Here is a 17,983-nt window from a genome sequence, read left to right as displayed (position 1 = left end):
TGGTTGGGACTGGGCTGTTCTTAGCGATCAGTTCGTGCACGTATGGGCTGGATGCGGTTGTGGTGTCGAACAGCAATTCTCGGGCTAGGGATCTCGGGTGGTAGTAGGAGCCGGTGTCGAGGATGGTGTAGAAACTTCTTACCAAATTTGCAGATGAGGTCGTGGTGATGGTCAGTATGTATGTATGTATGTATGTATGTATGTATGTATGTATGCACATATGTATGTATGTATGTATGTATGTATGTATGTATGTATGTATGTATGTATGTATACAGTAGTCTAAGTATAAAATTATCCATGATAACTGTTTAATGAAAAGCATCACATATTTGCCAGTGCGTAGAATTCATCCCACATTTTTAGTTCTAAATAGTGTAATTGCAAAAGATTCATTTGCTTAATATGGGCGAAATACAATGATAATTATATTTGTTTAGGTAAAAACTTCCCACAATTATGGTATAAATTATTAATTTACATATACATAACTCTAGTAACTTCAGGTGACAGAAAATTAGTTAAATTCTCTCATGATATTTGTTTAGAGCGATGGTCAGGCCGTTAACTTACTCTGGACTTGTGCTAACTTATTTTTTCTCCCAGATTGATTTTTTTTTGGGGGGACTATAGGAGTGATGTTCTCCGTCAGCCCCTTCGTCCGTTCGTACGTGTCTGTTAGTCCATTCGTCCGTCTATCAGTGTGCAATTGTCATCTTAGTGTCCACTCGATTAATCTCCATAAGTTAGACGGGTTGACTACAAATTTAGTATGAAAGTGCATTAGAGGAGGTTCTTGTGTGGGACTGCCAGCTTCAGTTATTAAGTTATAGGGATTTATTTAATTCACAAGGAATTTCGTTTTCTTCGCTCGGCTGAATGACACTCCAGGAGAAAGAAAGATCTAATGTACAGTCTGAACAAAAAATTCTCCAACACCTGGGCACGACGGATGTGAGAATCAACAGAATGGGACTCATCATTTCGGAATGGTTTCGGATTCTTCGTTCATTTTTCAGACCACGTTTCGAAGTTTGGGCGGTGTATGTTCAGGTGAAAATTAGTGGATTATATATTACAATAAATCAATATCAAAATACGGTGACAAGATTGAGCTTCATTTTGTTAAGAGAATTCGTTGCAGATCTGCTGAAAATCTTCAAGGTAAATGTATTCATAATTATGAAAAAGAACTTTTAATAATCAGAAGCTGAACAACCAACAAAGACTTTGATATGAAACAGAATTAAAGAAATTAGAAAAATAATACTTGGTTGTCGTATTTATTACATACTCCGCATACACGACTTTTATTATAGCAGATAAAAAAGCTTAGCTCTAAACTCAGCAACGCGAGCACTGCACATTCCAGATATAATCCTCATTCCTCAGTAAATTGTGGAAGCGTTTACACTCGTCTGCCCTGTGAATTAATCTAAAATACATGTTAGTGGAATGTACTAAATATGAATACTGTATACATAAGCAAATAATATGTATACAATGTAATATACATTCACAAGATACTATACGACACTTCAGTAATCTAGGCAGTGTTCACCTATAATGCTCGGTACACACACTAGTGCTCCAGAGGCCTAGTGGCTGCCTCAGTGACTCACGATCAAACATGAGTTCTCGCGGGTGACGAATATTTCATGTCACTAAACTTTTCTGCCTAAATTGTATGTATTGGGATTTTTTTTTCTACAGTAATTCCATGTTAACATAATATTCTGCGACAGTTAAAGGGAAGATACAGTACAACACTCACAGCCACCCCAAGACTTGCGCAAATGGTACTGTAACACTCTGGTCGATTAGCTGCAAGTGTTAAACGTTCTACCATTAACTGTGGAAATGTGCATGACCTTAGCGCTCTAAAACTAGAATAAAAGTGTCGACTTTTAAAATTTCTCCACAAAGTCATGATAAAATCAGCCATTATTGGCGGGGGTCCCATCTCCAGCGTGCACTTCATGAGAGCACTGGGTGGGTGGCCGTCTCGGGAGCCTCCCACCACTAACACTAGTCAGGACCACGGTAGGTTTTGTTCACACATAAAAGACGTTCATCCACCTCACTTTTAACCCTTTACCTTTGTCAGTTCCCCATCTTACTTCCCATCCATCTCGCTGTTCACTGCCCTTTCCCTCCAACTTTTAATTATAATCCAACACTACAGCTTGTATGCTCCATCATGATGCTGCAGGCATTATCATACCGCATCTCACAAACTTATTGTCTTTCTCAAACGTCACTACTGGATCAACAAACATTATAACCTCATCCTGTGTTCACACACACACACACACACACACACACACACACACACACACACACACAACAACAACAACAAATTCTCTCGTAATACCATATTGTTATTTGACTTAACGTTAAAAATTGTAACATCGTATGAACAGAACACCTCCCTCTCCCATTACCTTCTTCTTCCACCCATACTTGATAAACCATAAGCCAGTAACCCGCTGTTCTAACGTCATCAGTAAAGACAATAAACAACCTGTCTTACCCCACCCACACCACACTTGTTTTTTTCCCGCCTGTCTTAACACAAGTTCTCCTCTGTAGAAATCCTTCACCGTGCACCGCTTATATGAGCTGCCTCACACATTCCTCGTCCTGACGTATGTCATCTTATTATAATATTCTTTTGTCAGGTCTAGTGACTCTGTCTACACACTTGCTTTTCTCTCATTCTGCCGACTGAACACATGTTGACTTCTATAACTTTCTAGAGTATAACACACACACACACACACACACACACACACACACACACACACACACACACACACACACACACACACACACACACACACACACACACACACACACACACACACACACACACACACACACACACACACACACACACACACACACACACACACACACACACACACACACACACACACACACACACACACACACACACACACACACACACACACACACACACACACACACACACACACACACACACACACACACACACACACACACACACACACACACACACACACACACACACACACACACACACACACACACACACACACACACACACACACACACACACACACACACACACACACACACACACACACACACACACACACACACACACACACACACACACACACACACACACACACACACACACACACACACACACACACACACACACACACACACACACACACACACACACACACACACACACACACACACACACACACACACACACACACACACACACACACACACACACACACACACACACACACACACACACACACACACACACACACACACACACACACACACACACACACACACACACACACACACACACACACACACACACACACACACACACACACACACACACACACACACACACACACACACATCCTTGATCACCGGAGGTCAAGACCTGTCAGGCGCTGCTCTGCCCCTTGCCAAATGTTGACCCATTCCTAAGTCCCACTACGCAACCCATCCTCACCACCGGGATATCAACATAATCCCGTCAAAGTGACGACTCCGTTTCCAAAAGAAGTGGGATCAGTGTTGAACAGTGATGAACAATGCTTAAGTCAGTGAATTCAGCACTAGACAGAACCAGTGACAGCAGTGACCCACCACTGAGATAAGCATCCTGGGGAACCAACCACCATCTTCTGACCAGGAGGAGCTAAACTTTCCACCCTGGGAACAGCAGTGGGTCGGCTTTACATCTGACTACAAAATAACACAACACTACCTAGCAGAGAGGAGGTACTGTGACACCACACCACACGGTGTCTCCATGACCACGTGAGGTCCTTCATATGAACACCTAAGGACGAGTCACTACACCACGTGAACACCACACCACCTCGTGTCTCCATGATCACTGGAGGTTCCTCATGTCAACACCAGAGGACGAGTTACTGCACCACGAGAATACCACACCACCCGGTGTGTCCATGACCACGTGAGGTCCTGCAGAGGGTCAGCGTAGATGGTGTTAAATCTGAGGGTGTAACGAGGGGTTCCTGGGGTCAGTACTAGGCCCACTCTTGTTCATAATCTACATAAACGATCTAGATACTGGGATCAGCAGTGACATAAGCAAGTTTGCGGATGACACTAAAATAGGGCAGCAAATTAATTCAGGCAGGATGCAAATGCATTACAGGAGGATCTAAATAACTGCAGGTGGTCTGAAAATGGCAATGAAATTCAACACCAGCAAGTGCAAGGTACTTAATATTGGAAGAACAAATAACTTATAATGTATACAGCCTTAACAACATCAACCTAGAGAAGTCGATGTGAAAGAGACCTTGGGTACTTAGAAGCCCGGACCTACGGCCTAGAAAACAGTGTGTTAATGTTCGAAATAAGGCAAACAGAGTAATGGGTTTATATCTACAAGTGTAAGTAACAAGAGTGCAGAGGTCTTATTGCAACTATATCTTGCGCTAGTCAGGCCACACCTCGATTATGCGGTTCAGTTCTGGTGCCCTATTATAGAATGGATATAAATTCACTAGAGTCGGTGCAGCGAAGAATGACAAAATGATTCCGACTTAGAAACTTCCATATCAGGATAGGCTAAAGAAACTTAACTTGCATTCCCTAGAAAGACGAAGAGTGCGGGGAGATATGATAGAAGTATTTAAGGGTGAAAGGAATCAATAAAGGATATAGATAAAGTTCTATAATATCCGAGCAGGATAGACCTCGAGCAACGGATTCAAGTTGGATAAGTTTAGGTTTAGGAGGAGATAGGAAGAAACTGGTTCACAAATAGGTGGTGGACGAGTGGAACAAGCTTAGCAACCTTGTAGTAAGTGCGAACTCTGGAAAGTTTCAAAAGGAGGCTAGATAGATTCATGGATGATAGAGAGTGGTAGTACTCGACAGGAGCTGCCATGCACAGGCCAACCGGCCTATTGCAGACCTTATTTTCTTATGTTCTTATGTTCTTATGTCAACACCAATGGACGAGTTACTGCAGCACGTGGCCTACGTGACTCACAGTAGGGCAAGAGACCAACCCAAAACCATCAACTATAAACTATATTAATTTGTATATTCAATTCATGTTCCATCTCTTTTAGTAATGAAAGCTTTTGTTAAACGACCTACCCAATGTCCTTTGTATGTAATAAGTAATTTTTGCCTAATGTATATTTTCAGCCTTCGAGCTACAGAACCTTTCAATAAACCATTAATTATTATTACTATCACACACACACACACACACACACACACACACACACACACACACACACACACACACACACACACACACACACACACACACACCTACCTGCAGCTATGTTCGTGTATACCCCAGAGGGTCATTAAGCTAATATTGATATAAATGATGCGATACGTCTTGATCTTGTCTTGAGACAAAATGTTTGAATCTGTTAGGTAAAGCATCGTAGATTTATGCTGGTAGTCAATCTATGTAACCGGTCGTTAACTAGGCACTTTGCATAATGGGTGTTATTTACCGTAACCTGCTACCACAACTTGGCTAGAGTAAATTTTAGTCATTACGTAAAATAACTGGTTTAGTGGCAGCTTCTAGCATCAGATGTGAATGACCTCGCAAGCTACACCCATTAGTTCTGAGGGTCAGGATATATAACTTAAATCAAGCAGCGGCATCGTCATTGTTCTCTAACCTCACAAGACTATCAGGAATGAACACAGGAACTCTCATACCAAATGGCCAGCAGATGGAGAAGTATGAATGTTAATGTTGACATAATTTTAACACAAATGTAAATGTTTGGACGCAATCTTTGTATTCATACGAGGACTTGTTGATTAAATCAGTCACACACACACACACACACACACACACACACACACACACACACACACACACACACACACACACACACACAACAGTTGCTTCCTCACTAAATAACATAACGCCCACAACTCTCACAATTTTCACAACAATGTTTCCCCCAGAAGACCAGAGCATCATCAAGGGCACTGATGAATGCACAAATGTTACGTTACCTCTAAAATGTTGATCATTTTCGATGTATGATATGTGAATGTCTTACACCAGTCGGTCTTGGTTGACTGATGATGATTATGGAGGAGGAGATCCCAGGCAACAGTATTGTGTGTATATCAGTAATTAATCTTTACGATTTTGTGAGAGAAAATATGACACAACGACGGACGAAGGATTTTGACAACCCTACCGAGACAACAGGAGTCACGGTATTCATTTTGAAATTCATCGGATCCCTCCATAAAGATACATTTTGGAGCGACAAAAATAGTAAATAGACTCCATCCATCTCATTACTCTTTACCAACGCCAAAACTGAACTGAACTGGAAAGTTTACCATTTTGGTCCAAACTTTATGGCCGTTACAATAAAGATGATGGATACATTGTCTTCATACTGGACCTGTACAGTTGGTTTTCTGGCCAAAATAAATGATAAATTGGCTTTGATATTGTCTACTAGGAAATAAATATGACATTATCACATTTCCATTAATGTTGGGTTATTATTATTATGCCTACGACTTCTACCATCCCTTGCATGATAACTTTCGATATGGAGGACGCGAAATTTAGAGACACATTCCTCTGTTTACCGGAGTAGCTAGGATACACTAGGCCGCCCCTATATGAGTGTGAGGGGTATAATTGGAATATGTTAACATTTGCATAATTCTATACATGTGTGTCACTGAAAAGCTCATTTGTATGCCGCCTCGAGATGCAAGTGTGGGCAAGAGTTCCGGGGTGGGCTGTATGAGGGGCGGAGGGACGACGTGGAAGGGTAATGGGATGGTAATGGAATGAAGATGGATGTGAACATATGTCATCAGACCATGGTGCCTGGTGGTGAAGGCGGGACCCGTATGCTTCAGCACCACTCACGTCGCCTTGCCCTCCCGACACTTGCCGTACACAAACAGGGCTGAGTGGAGTACACACCACCACGCAACTGATATTTATATTGACATAAAACATATACTGTCCACGCATTATGTTGATAAATATTTTATGTAAATATTATAACATCACATGAACCTCATTTATGATGGCGAATATCATGATATATGAGTCTTAAATTTGATTTTCTTAACAGACACACTGCACGAACAATAAAAATTGTATAATTAATACACAAGCTCCGACGGACCTTCCTACACACATGAATAATTGACTACCAAAACTTATCGTTTAGTGGTCTATAAATTGCAACATAAACTTTACCTGTGTTCGATGATCGGTAAGAGGCGTTTCAAACTCACTGTCACATGTGTTACTGTACATAACCTGACGATTCACTCTTTTATATGTTCCGTCACACAGGACATTGACCATCTTATATACATTTTTTATTATTCCGTGAGTGTGAGAACTGATTATTACTTCCAGTCTCTTCCATAACACTTCACTACTAACTTCATAAATAAGCAATTTCGGTGTTTTCAAAATAATGGAGCCTTACAGAACTAGTAATAAAATGTTTTAGAAGAAAACTTCTTCTCTACGTTTAATTTCGCTTGTGTATCAAAAGCTTTATTTTAATCACACTTAAATAAATTAATGTTTAAATATTCTCCTCACATTAGTCCAGACGTAGGCGACCCAGAGTTGGTATTGAGGTCCGCTTGTTTAGCGTGTGTTGGTAACTGACGACCATCACCACGCTATCTTACCAACGTAACCAACAACATATACTAGCTGACAATTATTTTTTTATAATAAAAATTATCAAAATACACAAACAAACAAGCACACACACACACACACACACACACACACACACACACACACACACACACACACACACACACACCCAGTAAACACTACTCCTTGCACTGTCACTATGTTGAAATGAACTGTAGTTTGAGCTTTTCCCCATCTAGTTATTATATGTCTTATTTGTGTCACTTATGTTACTTGTATATTATTTGTAATTCGAAACCCATTCCCCAAATATGTAACTGTATATTTTCAGCCTTCTGGCTGCCAAGCTCTTTCAATAAACCGTTAATTATTATTATTATTATTATTATTATTACACTCAAGTTAACCAGATAACGAAGTACAGTATAATAAGAAGTGTATATACAGTATAATAAGAAGTGTATATGAGACGAGCTTAATTATTGACATTTTCCTTGTTAAACTTGGATAACAATCGTATTAATCTGAGTGTCATGTATATTTAGGAGCTGTGAGACTTGTTGACACAGCCAATGAAGACAATATACGGTATATGGTCTTTACAACATTTATTCATCTGTATCCCTTTCATTAGTCCTCCCTAAACGACCATTTATCATGACAACCTGTACTCACACTATCACACTAGAAAAGCGATTTGCGGATCGTATTCCAGGGTAATGGTTAGCCGGTGCAGTTGGCGAGGTGTCCGGTCTTCTCGGACTATTCCTTGACAATTTACCATACATGATTACTGTCTTATAAGGGCCACCTTAACAATTCAGACAATTTGCTGGCATATGAATATTGGATGAGGGAGACGACCTCTAACTTCAAGTTAATAAGTTAAGAATTTTAATGCTTTTTAGCTGCCTCAGTCAGCTCTATGAATGCGTCCTAGATGACTAAGTGATTGCTTCTCTTAAAGGAAACTTCTCTCGCTCCCCAGCCCTCCAGCATCACTACACCCTCAGACTGGTTGTGCCAAGTCTCGGTGCTCGGTAGCTCATCACCCCCTACTCCCTGGGTCGCAATTCGAGCTTCACTGATAGAAATTAGTATTTATTTCAAATAATAAGCATGTGACCACACTACCAGCGATGCCTGCTGGACGTAGGTGCCATTGAAAAGGTTCGATACCTCAATACACCCCAGTACACCATGTTTTATTAAGTGTCGCATGATCCACACTCATAACAACCTGCTTTTAGAGGTGTAATATACTCATCAAATTATTACAAATATACAGAGTGAATATCTAACACTGAAATACGAGTAAATTATTTGATCAGTGCGTGGCCATACGGGATAAGAACTAATAAAGAAAAGGTTTATTGCGTTAATAATTCACGAGTACGCTGAGAGCCTGACTGAAGTTATAGACGTTGTTGCTCCAGTACTGTTTTTTATTAAGGTCTACCTGCTGGCATGTTATAATCCCAACACACCTGTCCAGTGAATTTCATGTACGATTCCCTCCCCCACACAAAAAAATTTGGTTACCCCTGAGGTCGATGTGATTCATGGTTTTGTGAGCGGTGTTCGTCCACTAGTTTCGGAACGGTTGGTACAGTCGACCACAGATATTGGTAAACACCATTATCTACTCTGTGGTGTAAATTATTCGATAACACCTTCATGCAGAGAAGTGCCAGAATATCAAAATCATCATAATTTAAGTTTTATTCCTGTAGAAATGTCATAATTACACGTGTTGTGCATATTTGAATATTGGGGAGCAAAAATACCAACATATGACGATGCACTAAGGAATATAATTTATCAAAACATTTCGTCAGCATTTCAAACTGTAAAGACGGAAATATTAACAATACTTTTTTGTGACGACTGTAGCTCAAATGTGACTAAATACTAAATAAAAAGGGCATTAGTATTATAAAAAAAAATTATAAGGTTAGAGTTCTACTTCATTTTTAGAAACCCAACATTATAACACAATTCAAAAAATCACTGTCACCCTATCTGTAAAATGTGCTAATCATTCATGAAACGACAGTACTGAAATATAAATTAATTAGCTGTCTATTTTCTGGGTGAACGAGGGTGGATGGTACTCCCCTGGACAAGAATCTCTCTCCACTTGTCCTTCCCCATCTGAAATATATAGTCACAAAGTTCAGTGAAAGTTTTCGTGTGTCCGTAAAAAAAAAGGCCCTATACCCTGTAATGCTGAGCGACGAACTACAATATTTTGGATGGACGGGGAGAGTGAACGCCTGCTGGACAGTAATGCCATACAGACATCAATATCCTAAGAAATCATTCATTATAATACATTTCAATTTTATGGTCGGCGAAAAAATACTGTTTTATTTTTGTGTCACGAGAATTAAAAAAAAAAAAGGCATTATTGATTTTTTTATGTAAGCGATAATTGAACATAGAGAAAAACCTTATTAATTGAACAAAAAGTTACGTATGTGGTAGAATTGTGTGATATCTCTGACACTAAAGACAGACAGACAGTATGGTGGTTATGAATGGATGTGGTAGGAGTGTGGTGGTTGTGAATGGATGTGGTAGGAGTGTGGTGGTGTGAATGGATGTGGTAGCAGTGTGGTGGTTGTGAATGGATGTGGTAGGAGTGTGGTGGTGTGAATGGATGTGGTAGCAGTGTGGTGGTTGTCAATGGATGTGGTAGGAGTGTGGTTGTGAATGGATGTGGTTGAAGTAGTGTGGTGGTGTGCATGGATGTGGTTGAAGGAGTATGGTGGATTAAATGGATATGTTAGAAGGAGTGTGGTGGTGTGGAGTGTGGTGGACCAGGTGTGTGGTGGTGTGGAGTGTGGTGTTGATGTGGAGTGTGGTGTTGATGTGGAGTGTGGTGGTGTGAAGTGTGGTGGTGTGGAGTGTGTTGGTGTGGAGTGTGGTGGTGTGAAGTGTGGTGGTGTGGAGTGTGGTGGCGGTGTGGAGTGTGGTGAACCAGGTGTGTGGTGAACCAGGTGTGTGGTTTAATCCATCATAAAAGGTTTTCATCTAAACTCCGCCACGATAACGAACAATTTAAGACAAATATAGAAGTTACTGAAACTCTTAATATTTTAACGCCACTCATTCTGTACACACACTTGAGGGGCCATTGTCACTCACCCTGGGAAATTGTCGAAGAATCCTTATTGCTTTACGATTCTTCACTGCCCAGCAACAACAAAAACTACGACCAATTTTACTACTCTTACTAATACTACTATCAAACCTTCCCTTACAGCCATACCTTCTCCACTACTACTAATAATTATATAATTACTAAAACTACTACTACTACTACTACTACTTGTAGTAGTAGCAGTAGTGTTGTTAGTAGGTAATAGGAAGTAGAAAGTAAGTAGGTAGTTAGCAGATAGTAAATAGGTAGTAAGTAGTAAAGAGATAGTAGGTTGTAGATAGTATGTAGGTAGTATATAGTAAGTAAGTACTAAATAGTAAGTAAGTAGTAGGTAATAAGTCTCAGTGGAACGAGAGCATCGGACCCCAAAGCCGACAACGGTTGCAGATATTGACTATGAGGCAACAGTCACTGAATGCCGCATAGATCTGCGGCTCAACTAACTCAACACAGCTAGGGTAGCTACTTATGTATTAGGATATTTAATATAAGGTAATAAAATGGTGGCGAAGTTATGACTATTGGGGGAGGCTGGAGGCCATTCATTAAAAAAAAATAGTATTAGTAATAGTAACAATAATATTAGTAGTAGTAGTAGTAGTAATGGTATTATTATTAGTAGTAGTAGTAGTATAAAACAGACTATTCCAAAATTAATGAAAAAATAAAACAATTGCAGGTGGCTGTACACGACCAGCATTACAGAGTAACACAGTGGTAGTGAATGAGACCTTGTTGGAAACGCGAGTAAATTGTACCTACTCGCCATTTGAATACTATTACCTGTTTTTGTAATGAAACTTGGCGATTAACTTTAGTTTATTTTATGTAATATTTCCTGCAACTCTAAAACATGTTATATATACTAAGGTGGTTGTGAGCGTTCCCTAGTCCCACCCAGTAGGTCGAGGGTTCGATTCCTGGCTAGTGAGGTCGTTGATTATATGTTCAAAGTCCGCGTGTTATATGGACTAAAAATGAAGTATATATATGGTACCTCGTATTTCATACCAGCTGGATTCGGTAAAATGCTACTGACACCACATACGAGGCACGGGCGGTTCCCAATGAGGTTCACGGCGCCATCAGCTCGATGAACAGGCTTTGTGTGAAATATAACAGAGTCTAGGACTGCTTTTAGTGTCCTTGTGGGGGTCAAGTAGTGTGCGAGGATCACAGGGAGTGAGAGGATCACAGGGAGTGAGAGGATCACAGGGAGTGAGAGGATCACAGGGAGTGCGAGGATCACAGGGAGTGCGAGGATCACAGGGAGTGCGAGGATCACAGGGAGTGAGAGGATCACAGGGAGTGAGAGGATTACAGGGAGTGCGAGGATCACAGGGAGTGCGAGGATCACAGAGTGAGAGGATCACAGGGAGTGAGGAGGATCACAGGGAGTGCGAGGAGTCACAGGATCACAGAGTGCGAGGGAGTGCGAGGATCACAGGGAGTGAGAGGATCACAGGGAGTGAGAGGATTACAGGGAGTGCGAGGATCACAGGGAGTGCGAGGATCACAGGGAGTGAGAGGAGCAGAGGGTGTGCGATACACTACATATTATGAACAAATTACGGTACCTGTATCGTGTATCGATGCTTGAAGATGATAATTATGATATGTAATTAGTTATGAACCAGACATTTTGTTATTTAATTCAATTTTGTGATGGAAAGTTTTGGCAAGCCCTTAGGCAGTCTACAGTTTTGGGTTAAACAAAAACAAGTAAAAACATCGGTTATGATGCCTGAGATTAGTAAGTGAAGTCAATATATGCAGCACTTGAGTCGTAATCACTTGGCGAAAGTTTACAAGTGGAAGGAACTCGAGTGGCGTCGTACCCAGCGAGGCCGGCAGTACTGGAGTACGGCTCATTGTGCAAAATGGCCAGGCCCGTACAACTGACCACACACCAGGTCCTCCATCACTAAATGACTTTATCGCTCGGCCACTTGCTTTTGACAAACCTTCTACTGAGGTCACCATGTTGCTCTTCTGTAGCAGTAGATATTTTTATATTTTCTTTGCTCTCTGAGTCTTCGTTCTTAGATTTCTGACTTTCTTTCTGGGTGTATTTTTTATCAACTCTCAGTCTTCTGTCGCTCTCTTCAAAGGTTACACTAAATAACAAAGTTATTAATATATATATATATATATATATATATATATATATATATATATATATATATATATATATATATATATATATATATATATATATATATATATGTGTGTGTGTGTGTGTGTGTGTGTGTGTGTGTGCTTGTGTAAGTGATCCTGTACAGGTACTTCAGTTAACTCTTTGTGCTACTGTTGTTGCACGCTCCCACCTGTGTTAATCCCTACCTGGTTACTTTAATATCCAACCTCAGTGTTCACGCTGCTGCTCTACCTCAGGGTGTCGATATATTTACGCAGCTGTCTGCTTGTGCCTGAGAATATATATTGCCTGCCTGCTTGCCTGCGTTCCCCTCCCTCGCCCGTCCTACTTCTTTCTCGTCTATTTGTATGATTAATCCATCCATTAATCTTTCTTTCACATAATCACACACAAGGGGAATATATAATACACGCGCTTACTCCTTCACACACACACACACACACCATCGCACAGTTCTTAATACTCACTCCCCAATACCTGAAACAACCCGCTGCTTTACTCTTTTTCCAACCTCTCAGCCCCCCTATCTCTCCTGTCTTCTTCTAATAAGTAACTGTCCATCTCCCAGAAATCTTACGAGTACATCACCCTACACTTACATCACCACCTGTTTTATATTTCATTCCCTCCTTAACATTATCTTATTTTTACACCTTCTTCCTCCCCCTTATCACCCTCTCTATTTCCTGACAATCCCCCTCACCCACTTCCTGGCGTCTCTCCCCCCACATGCCAGCCTTGCTTACCTCCTCACTCCCACCCATGAGTCAATACCGATACATTCTTAGGTGACGTATGAAATGTCAGCTGCAGCAGCTCCACAAGCGCTGCCTTCTCCGATGTTTATTTGAGGTAAACTGGATTTCATATGGACAAAGTCGCCTGGGATTAACCTTGGATCATAGCTACCGTAGACTCTGGGTGCTGTCACTTGATTACGTATGATGAGGTTTGAAGTTAACCGTTGGCTGTGGTGTGGGATCCTTCAATTAACATAATTTGAACATGATTATAACTCATTACGCACTACACTCACGGGAGACATAACACGGGTGTTGACGGTGAGACAGGTGAGCCTCCACAGGAAAACTGTAGGCAAGATGTCAACATACCTAAACACTCACTGTTGAGAATCCAATTCGATTATTGGTTGGCATTCCCATAGAGCTCAATCAAACTCGGATAGCTGTATAATAATAATAATAATAATAATAATAATAATAATAATAATAATAATAATAATAATAATAATAATAATAATAATAATAATAATAATAATAATAATAATAATAATAATAATAATAATAATAAAACGGTTATGTTATAAAAATTATTGATAGCTTGAATTCTTTTTTTTTTCATTGAATAAAGGCAAATGTTAATTATAATGAAAATGGTATGCATAGTTTATGGAGATTTATATCCCACACAAAGAGTACATCATTACAAAAGCTTATGTACACATTTGAGTACTGACAAATAACTGTCGGTCAGTTTTAACAATATACACGGCAACAAACATTAAACATTACTAACTTCTATATACACGGGTGTGGATGTGACGTGTCACAGTAACCTAGTGACAAAGGAAGACAATTATCGCTATGGCTGGCAGACGCTGGCACATGTGATATTACAATAAATTAACAAATCGAATATAACGCGATATTACTCTACAGTAAGATATTACTTGGGTCATATTAATGATGTAGCTTTGAAAATAACAATTATGATGGTCTTTACACATCAACCAGAGTCTATTGTTGGCGTCATTCTGGGAAGACCTGGTGTGACAGGTCAGGTACAGTACTGACCGGAGACGGAGGTCAAGGGAGATAAATTGGTGGGGGTCGTTGGGTACCGTATCAGGCGCTGTTCTCACCCACAGTAGCCGTGAGCGAGGAGCCCCGGGGCCAAACAAGAACCTCCTGCGTTATCGAAGTTCGATATGGAAAGCTTCTAAACATACCCAGGCTGGTCTTAGTCTCTTAATTGTCTCCAGGTGTGTCTCTTAGTTTAGCTGGCATATCGCCCTGGACGTGACCCACTTACCTTGCCTACCTCCTCCCTCATGCAGACAACTACCGCCAGGATGTCGACATCTTTTCCTATCATTAGACACTATAATAAAGAAACCTTTAGATATATTACTGGTGTTGTCTTTCATTAAATTTATATAATTTTAGACCTCATAATTAGTAAAAAAAAAAAAAAAGATAAAAACTAAAAGATGATTGGGAAATAAGAATACTTATAAGAGATAGAAGCATCACCATCTCGCTGTTCCCTCTGCATCATCACGTCTGCCGCCCCGAAATCATAACTTTGTCACACTCGAGAAATTGTAAATTATCAGCAATTTCTTAATCATTGATTATACAGTAATAACTTTATTACGTCCTTTTGTCACGAGGTTGAAATCTATTCCGCGAACTGGGTGGTAACAAAATATTTACTGTCTGCTGCGGGTGTAAAATAATTATTTACAATTAGGCTTTAAAATATCATACGAGTTAATTTGATTTTTTTTAGCATTTGAACTTTGCTTCACTCTACACAGCTTCAAAAAATACCCAGAAATTTTCGAGAAATACAAGCCTACGGTGTGTGTGTGTGTGTGTGTGTGTGTTTAATAATAATAATAATAATAATAATAATAATAATAATAATAATAATAATAATAATAATAATAATAATAATAATAATAATAATAATAATAATAATAAACGGTTTATAAATAGAGTGGCAGCCGGTGGCTGAAAATATACAGACTTACATTTGATTTAGACATAATGATATAATATGCATTGAATACATTTACAGGGCTGTACAGTACATAAATCAGGAGTTGTTTATTATTTTAACAATAGATGAGATGGTGCTGTTCTTATATTTATCAGTGCGGGCTCTTCTGGGCTGAATTTTGTTGTAGTGGCGGACTGCGCGAGTTGGGTGGGGGGCTGCAGGTGGCAGGAGGTGGCGATGGCGAGGGTGGTGCAGTAGTCCACGGCCAAACCTTTCCAGTGCTTGGTGGTGGAGGTCACTGAGGGATGGCATTTCCAGGGTGGAGAGAGCGTTGGTGTAGCCAGAGTATTCTGCGCCGAGCATGATTCTGCAGGCCCTTTTCTGTACCTTCTATAGCTGACGTTGTTGGGTGGAGTTGAGAGAAGACGACCAGGCTGGTGACGCATACGTTAGTTTGGGGAGAATAAAGGCGTTGTAGATGGTTCTCAGCTCTGGCGTGGGTGTCCCAAGTGACCTAAGTCTTCGTAGCATGTAGAGACGGTACGAGGCTGCCTTGACTGTGTGTGTGTGTGTGTGTGTGTGTGTGTGTGTGTGTGTGTGTGTGTGTGTGTTTTCAAACATCCTGTGTACCATAATAACAAGGACAGCCAAGACCGACCGTCTCGACTGTGGCACACCACCTTCGTCTTGTGTTACGTTTAACACATTAAAATACGCAGGATTCCTAACTGGTTAAACTCCAACGAAAAAAAAATACAAAGTTTAAGTTTCCTATAAAATACCAAAAACCTGGGTCGACAAAGGAGATAAAAATAGATAAACTACATCCTCGACCACGCGAAAAAAAAAGGTCTTATTGTGGAACGGACTGAAGATTCAATCAAACGGAGTTTTCAGGGGAAAAAGGGGTAGGGAGACTGTGTTTCCCCCCAAACCCGTCCGACTTTCAGTGCTTCTGATGTGTTTAACAACATCATCTGTGTTGGCACACAACTGATGTGGCTGTCAGCCATTCCCAAGGTAAATCTGCTCTTATTTTCTAAAAACAAATTAGCTGTATGAGCAGCCAAGCTCAATAAGCGACTAAATACATCAAAGAAAGTGGACACACACACACACACACACACACACACACACACACACACACACACACACACACACACACACACGTACGTTTATGCATATAAATATAAGTCTTCACAGTCTCTATTTCAATTTTACTTTTGCCTCTCTTCTTCTCCCTCCTCCCCCATTCTTCCCTCTTTCTCTCTCTCTAATATATCTGTGGTTAAATGCGCCCAAAATATTTCGCCTCATTACCCTGGCAAATCCCCCGCAAACTTGAACGTATGAAAAGTTAATGTGAGACAACCTGTCATGTGGGCACGTGGCGACGGCGGCTCCTCGTAAGTGACACTGATTAAATGTCCCCAGAGTGGAATGTAAAAGCCCAGGTGTGGAGTTTAAAGACCCAGGTGTGAAGTTTAAAGGCCCAGGTGTGGAGCTTAAGGGCCCAGGTGTGGAGTTTAAAGATACATGTGCAGTATTTAAAGGTCCAGGTGTGGAGTTTAAGGGTCCAGTGTGAAATTTAAATGTCCAAGGGTGGAGTTTAAAGCCCTAGGTGTGGAATGTAAAGGCATGGATATAGAGTTTAAAAGCCCAGGTGTGGAATGTAAAGGCCCGGGTGTGGAGTTGAATGGACCAGGTGTGAATTTTCAAGGCCCATGTGTTGAATTTTAAGGCCCATGTGTGGAATTTAAACGCCAGGAATGAATTTTCAAGACCAGTTGAGTTAAATTCAAGGACATGGTGTGACATTTAAAGACCAGTGTGAAGTAAAGTATGGAATTTAAATGGTACAGTTGTGGAAATTCATAATCATACTCGGGGAGGAAGGGGTGAAAATTACTGAGACGACTACTTTTTTTTTTTAATCGCCTCGACCATTATTACCATTATTAACTGCGTGACTGAAGTACACAATAACAACAACAAAAACACACCAACGAAAGATTATATTACAAAACTGACAAACACAAACAAGAAACACAAACAAGAGATAAACAGAATGACGAAAATACTCAATAGCGGATTTACAAAGAAACCCGAGACCAATTTATTAATTCATGGGAAAGTCGTGTTTGCAGAGAATAAACTACTGGGAAGAAAGCATGGCAAAGAATATATCTGGGAGAAATAGACAAATATGATG

At 40.4% G+C, this 17,983-nt stretch overlaps 1 protein-coding gene across 1 annotated transcript; it reads left to right on the top strand.

Annotated features, from left to right (window-relative positions):
- Nucleotides 1–1,928: 1,928 nt before the first annotated feature.
- LOC121880093 (macrophage receptor MARCO-like) lies at nt 1,929–17,511 on the top strand. Its single transcript, XM_042387149.1, has 3 exons — nt 1,929–2,043; nt 12,010–12,406; nt 17,373–17,511. Exons 1-3 carry the CDS (start codon nt 1,929–1,931, stop codon nt 17,509–17,511), a joined length of 651 nt encoding a protein of 216 aa, XP_042243083.1.
- Nucleotides 17,512–17,983: the final 472 nt, after the last annotated feature.

This window comes from Homarus americanus, unplaced genomic scaffold (assembly GCF_018991925.1).
Source record: "Homarus americanus isolate GMGI-L3 unplaced genomic scaffold, GMGI_Hamer_2.0 scaffold30108, whole genome shotgun sequence".
Lineage (NCBI taxonomy): Eukaryota > Metazoa > Arthropoda > Malacostraca > Decapoda > Nephropidae > Homarus > Homarus americanus.
The sequence above is the reverse complement of the archived record's forward strand: the minus strand, read 5'-3'. Positions and strand labels throughout refer to the sequence as shown.